At 53.3% G+C, this 6,701-nt stretch overlaps 2 protein-coding genes across 2 annotated transcripts; one reads left to right on the top strand and one right to left on the bottom strand.

Moving 5' to 3' along the window:
• Positions 1-438: 438 nt before the first annotated feature.
• FIBRA_05432 (uncharacterized protein) lies at positions 439-2,303 on the bottom strand (the record flags this gene model as incomplete). The annotated part of the gene is made up of 3 exons (XM_012327197.1): positions 439-1,387; positions 1,455-2,092; positions 2,142-2,303. 3 exons carry the CDS (start codon positions 2,301-2,303, stop codon positions 439-441), a joined length of 1,749 nt encoding a protein of 582 aa, XP_012182587.1.
• Positions 2,304-6,168: 3,865 nt separating this feature from the next.
• FIBRA_05433 (uncharacterized protein) lies at positions 6,169-6,689 on the top strand (the record flags this gene model as incomplete). Its single annotated transcript, XM_012327198.1, has 2 exons — positions 6,169-6,632; positions 6,665-6,689. The coding sequence occupies 2 exons, from the start codon at positions 6,169-6,171 to the stop codon at positions 6,687-6,689; spliced, it is 489 nt and encodes a 162-aa protein (XP_012182588.1).
• Positions 6,690-6,701: the final 12 nt, after the last annotated feature.

Here is a 6,701-nt window from a genome sequence, read left to right on the forward strand (position 1 = left end):
GATGGGTATCGAGTGAATGAAACGATAGATTGAAGCGAGGTTGTCCTGAGCGAGTGACCATGGCGGGGGATTGACCGTGTTTTGTGTCTGCCGAATATCGTTCAAGTGAGAAGCCCAGAGAAACCGAAAACCCAAAGACCGCTGAACCCAAGCATGACGATGGAAGCGAAACCGTTTGCCGGATGTGTAATGGTACCGTGAGGTGATGTACACGTCCAAGCCCCTACAGGCGAGAGACAGAAAAGGCATGACGGCATTAATGATTTGCGAAAGGCTTCGGTAGTCGAGGATTAGTCGTAGTATGAACGTAGATAAATGCGAGCATCTATGGGTATCTAATAACTCTGGGCTATCAGGTAAAAGTCAGTAGACAAATCAGCCACGGTAAAGCACACTCACCTCTACACTTGACGAATTCTATGTTATTTACAAATACAATCAGAATGACGGCGGAGGAAGTTCATCAGGACTCGGGGAGTTTTGGAACATCGAACCCGCAAAGTATCCTGCCTGAGGAGCTGAAGATGAAGTGCCACTCTCAATACCACTCGCCACAGCTTGCCGAAATTCGGCCGGAATTTTGCGTCTGCCCATGTGAATAGGGGCTCTGCCTATTGAAGGGAACGTATCGGAGGACGCTGAATCCTCATCCATCGACATATGAAACATACCCTCGCTGGGCACACGTCTATGGTTGCGGCGTCGCTGAGCAGGAGTAGGAGTGGATGTCGGGCTCGGAGGCACGAAGCGGAAACCGGCCGTCGAAGACAGAGGAGCGGTATGCGGAACATCGTCAAAGCCGCCAGCGGCATGCCACTCCTTTGTGATCCTCTTGACTGGAACACTGGCAGACTCTCTAATTGGAGTCGTAGGCGGGGTGTCGTCACTGTCATCGGCTTGGTCGGCCGAATCATCGCAGATGGGGAAACAGTCCCAAGCGGCTACCGGAGTGCGACGAGTCTTCGCATGGCGCACGGGCGTCGTTAGATCGATGTCCTGTTTGTCGTTAACGGTACCTACAAGGGCCGCGACACGGTCCTTGCGAGATTGCGATCCCTTTGGAGCGCTGGGCGAAACCGAAGCTCGAGTGGTGAGCTGACGACGACGCGCAAGCTTACCAGACGGCTGAGTTAGGGGTGGGGGAGAGCGAAAAGTAGGGCCCTTGGGAGAGGGCTTTAATGACCCGCCTTGAGGGGCGTCAACAGTCGGAACGTCACGGATGAGAAAAGGATCGGTAGAATCTACTGAGGCACTGGCAATAGGACGGGTCGACTTGGGCGAAGATTTGGAAGAGTCCTCTGCCTGCGAGGGTGGAAGAGCAATAGGAGGAGGAGATGGCTGATGGCGTTGTCGTCGTGCAGGTGCACGAGATGTAGAAGATGCGCTCCTGAATGCATCGTCGGACATTCAGTTAAGACGTAAGCACAACGTCGATATGAATGAAAACAACCAACCTTCGTTGAGCCTTATCTTTACTGGGCTTGTTAGTCTGGCGGCCCCTAACTGATTTGTCCGAAACCGTCGGCGCAGGTGCAGTAGGCTGAATCTTGGGCTTCTCAGAGGTAATGTTCTCATTTCTAGGAACGAGAGGCGTTGACTTCTTGGCGTCTTCAACCGGTTGCACCTGCGCTATGGCCTGTGTCGGTTGAGGCGACTTCTGTTGAGGCTTCCCCCGAGGCGACGAGCGATGCTGACGCTGATGGTTAGCAGTCTGGGGACGAGCATTGGGCTGAGAAGGTTTCGAGAGGGACAGGAGGCCAGGAGTATGCGTCGGCCGTACCACCACTGGAGCGGAGGGGTGTCGGCTGTGACTCGGACGCAAGAGAGGAGCAGCAAAGAACTGAGGTGGGGGCTTCTGGACGGCTATCATGGCGGCACGAATGGCGAGGACAGGGTGATTGTCGGCGGAGGGGGGACGGGCGACGTGCGCGACGACGACGGCGGCGGAATGGTTGCGGACGAAAAACGAGGCGGGGGGGATATGTGAGGGACCGAGATTGGTCAGCTGTTTTCTATCAGTCTGGGCTGCCCCTGCTTTGACGCGGAGCTTGAAAACAAGAGCGCGCTCCCGCTGCGTGCTCCACTCGCCGAACTAGCGGCGCCATCAGAGTTCCGCAGAATGCCGTGCCGGGTGGCTGGACGGGCGAGTGCCCCTTTCTGGTGCGTGTGCGGGCGTGTTCGAGTGCCAGCCTCCGCAGGGAGTCCACGTCTCCAGCGCAGATTCTACCGTCCGCCCGAGCTTGCCCTTCCTCCTTCAGCTCTCCGCGAGCCACGAGGCGTGCTTGCTCAGCCTTCTCTCGCATGCGACGTGATGGCCAGGTTTCCTATTCAATCTTGCATTCAGCCACGGCACCCTTGATCTTCGTCCTATCTCTGTCTCCAACGCCATCTTTCCGTGCAGCTTCTGTTCCTCTTCCTCCCATTCACAGCGTGTCCCCTCCTGGTAGCTCTCTTTCCTCCGTCTGGGTCTCGCAGTGTGACAGCGGGCTATCTGCGCAGCCTCTGTCTTCTTCGGGACTATTGACTGCAGCTGCATCGCCTTTCGTCACTGTAGTCACCTTGCATTCCATCGATTCTTATCGTCTCCCACTGTCTGCTGGATACCGTGTCCGCCCCGCGGACACAACAGCGCTACACATCCCGAAGCAATGCACGGCTGACCCCGTCCTGCCTGGCCCGCCGGACGTGGAGTTATGAGAACATCCTATTGTGTCCGACTCCGAGTGCGAGTCTACGCTGTCAAAGGAGACCTTCCATGTCTCCGCGTTCGCGCGCCAGATGACCCTGTCTAAGGTTCAGCCGCGACCGGATATCCATCTGCAGCGCATTCCGCTTCAGACTTACGGCACGCCTATATGGTGCCCATCAGACGATCTCGTACCCTCAGCTCACCTATGTGATCATGCGACATTCAACTCGTGCTGGTAAAACGCTACTATCTGCCTGGACTCGTCGTCGACACCGCAGACCTCATTTTCAAGCGCGCTGATGGTAGTTGCCAACTTGAGTTAAGTCCGTTTTGCCTCCAGCTTTCGAGCAGTGAGCGTGTGCCCGGGAGGACCCTCATCGTCATCCTGGCAACAGCCTAGTGCCTCGGCCCAGGTGACTGCCTTGCGTAACTCGAGATAGGCAAGTTGGATCTAAGACACTGGCACAGCCGTAATGTTAACCGCCAAGGTACCCACCGCTGCTCTCCCAAAATCAGAGCGAGAGTTCATTTGTATGGGAACATTGGTGAGAAAGTGGCTGTCAGACAATTGTATGGGGTGGAAGATTTCGCAGGGCCACAACGGACAAGCTCCGCAGCCGGACCTCATCACGAGATAGTGGCTCAGCGCCAATACCAAGTAAATCTGGACATCCATATACGCGAGCTGCGTGGATATCTAACGCTTGACACGAGGACTTTAACGGATCTAGACCCAGGCTACATCGTCTCCCGGATCCCCCAAGTCCCTCTATGCGTCCATTGACAAACAATCCGACCAGCTGCATACAATAGCATCCATTGTTTGATAGTAATTCGTAACCGACGATGAGCGCACCGGCAAGAATACAACAAGGAATACAATGTCGACTCGTCAACGGCGAAGACCACCTACAATAAGCAAGGTGAGCGATGACTTCCTGCCATCGCATTGATGCCAGGGCAACAAACATGAGCCCAATTATGATCTGGCTGTCAAGACCACCCACAATACCCGAACTTCTGGATATCGCATGTACTTGCTCTCAGGATCTGGGAAGACCTGACCTCGCTCCGCCAGTCGCGATCGAACGGAAAACCAGGACGGCAGCGGGGAATTTGAGTTTCGACCGGGAACATTGATCGGCGGGAGCGATCGTACGCGGAAGTCGGAGGCGCGGTTCAGGCCGTCGCTATACCGAGGTGCCCCCATCTGAACGGTGCGTGAGCATCTCAGTTTCACTAGGAGACACACGCGAATGATTGTGAACCTACACAGGTGCTGCTGCATTGTACTATCCGCCTTATCTTGAACCACGATGCTTGTCTCCAGCCATGAGGTCAGCCGTAGCCGACGCTACACGATACATTTGGACCATGTCCACGCTCTCGCTCGATGCAACGACTCCCTTCTCGCATTAATGAAACTCGTTGTCGATTGCGAGCGGCATCAAGCCACAGGGCACAGACTTTCCGCAGTGATGGACACGCTCGCCGCCGGGATCTGCTACAGCGTTCAACAACAAGCCAGCGACAACGCACCCATGTATCCGAGCGTCACACAGCTCTACCTCAGTGCTATCTCGACGCCTGATTTATTCTACCTCCCACCTCCACTAGGCTGTGTACGTCGATCTTGCTGCGCAGCGTCACCAACTTTACACATTCTTAGGCTCTGATCTTTACCCGGGTCTCTGAGCGTAGTCTTCGCTGTCCTCCACAATATAATACTCTTTCGTACTCTTTGCCATCTATGTCTTGGCTTGCTGAGGTGCTCAGTAACAGCGTGACGGTGCGCTCATTAGCGTGTCGCTTGGACCCAACTTTGTCCACGAGTGGTCATGCTGGACTTCAAACATAAATCCGGATCTGCATTCTGGCGACTGAGCCCTCTCACCAGGTGTACCTGATGCAGAATCATGTTTCAGGACGTCAAATTGGCTCGCACACAGTCGTCACTAGCAGATGCTAAGGTATCTGTGTACCTCTGAACGTGTTCGCTCACCCGCACGATGCAGCCTCGCTGGATAACCCGTGGTCTATCGCCGCTTGAGAAGGAAACGTAACAGACACTGCAGGGCTGCAGGGTTCAGCCAACTCTACTGAACCACACTACTTTGGAGAACATAGGGCATCGATACGGGTGACTTTGAGCCTACTGACTGGCCATCCTTTTGCGCGTGCGCCTTGTTTCGCGGAATCAGATCCAAGTTCCGAGCACACGATAAGCACGCAAGCACGCATCTAAGCACTTACGTGGGCGAATATCACCGCGGCATATTGTGTGATCATATCAGCTCACGTTATTGGTGTTGCTTCTAGGCTGAATTGGTCGAGGCCTCGTCGTTTCAAATGGGCGTGCAACACACGAGTCGTAAGCTATTCGTAGTCTCAAAGTGACGTGACGTAGCGGAGTTCTCTCTAGCAAATTTGATTGTCCGATAGTGATAACGGAAGATGATAGAGTACATAAGATATAGTGTAACGAACGCGTTGCTGTGCTGAGACGGACATTATCAAGTGGAATCTATACGCTGATGCAGCGAATTATCGCGTCCAATTATCCAACCGAAGGAATCAGAAGGGCTTTCCTTCTTGGTTGCTACTTTCTGATATCTTTCCAGCGCAAGAAATTGGTTCTCGGTTGTGTGATACGTGTCGTATTGTGTTCTTTCCGATTGAAATGGATGTTCCCGAGGTCGATGTATTTCTCTTCCCTGCTGCATACTATTAAATCGATTTGGGAGTAGCAGATCCGCAGGCGTTGGGTAACAGGAAACTTCGGGAAGGAATTCGGACTCGGTGCAACGAAGAACCTTAAAATTTACCAATAAACGGCGTGAACGTCCTTGGTAACCCATGTATTTGCCATCGACGGAATCAATCTCTTCGGAGCCTCGTGTACGGGTCATGAATTTATGCCATCACTGAACGTGACTTGATCGCAGATCGCCACTTCGGGCGGAACCGTCAGCTTCTCAACCAACTCGAACTTGCTATGACATTCTGAATTACAACTTGAAGCGATCTCATCGCCCCGAGTGAATACATCCGTAGCGTACCACACCGTTCTACCTGTTTCGTTATCTCAAGAGACAGGGTATAAGGGATAGTAGCCAAAGTGGGATCTGGCTACTTCGGTGGGTAACTATCATTTGCTTTCGAATGCGTTGCAAAAATCAATCTTGGATAATTTTCTCTAGTGCTATTTACCGCGACCTGGCTTCATTGTGGCATGATAATCTCTGGAACGTGTAAGTGCGTGATCCGTCAAGGTGACTCACTGGTGCTCAATGAGTGCAGCCGCTTCATTCCAGAATAGGTAGGCCGAACCAAATTCGTCGTGGAACTTGTTTTCAGACTTAGAGTCCAAGTTGAAATCCCGCCCATTGTTTAGCATCGACTCTCCTCCGGCCGCCTTCAGACGGCATATAAGATGAAGCGCACTCATGATGAACTGAGTGAACCTGCATCCCCCAGGTATGTCTACCACCCCACAAGATGAGCCTGCGCCACAATCCATCCCTCTCCCGAAAGTCGCTAATACGCCTCCCGGGGTCATGAATCATAGTAGATACAGTACCAACGCCCATTTTCAAGAGCGTAAAGAGCAGCATGCAGATGTCGAGGTCCAGCTTCGCGACGAGATCGGCCGCTCCGTCTACTGCGACACTCCACAATTCATCGAGAAGATCTTCGAAGGCGTTGAGGATTCCGTCGTGAAGAAGATATTCAATGTGGCGTGTACTGGCAGCAATCCTTTGTATTCTCGAGACCGCTGGACGAAGTTTCCGGATCCAACGCCAGGATCCGAGAAGCAGCTCTACAATCCATTCGTCGATACCGCGAACTTCATCACACAAGAGTGTGGCACTGCTAGTGCCACCGTTCCTAATGACAACAGGAACATATGGTGGTCCACTGCCTCTACCGCCATCCCAAAGGCGTACAGTTTGAATGCAGCTGATATGAAGCCAGACGCGGTTGCATCTATTGGCCATGATGGACCCAAGGC

Source organism: Fibroporia radiculosa, assembly GCF_000313525.1.
Source record: "Fibroporia radiculosa TFFH 294 genomic supercontigs, scaffold4474, whole genome shotgun sequence".
Taxonomy (NCBI): domain Eukaryota; kingdom Fungi; phylum Basidiomycota; class Agaricomycetes; order Polyporales; family Fibroporiaceae; genus Fibroporia; species Fibroporia radiculosa.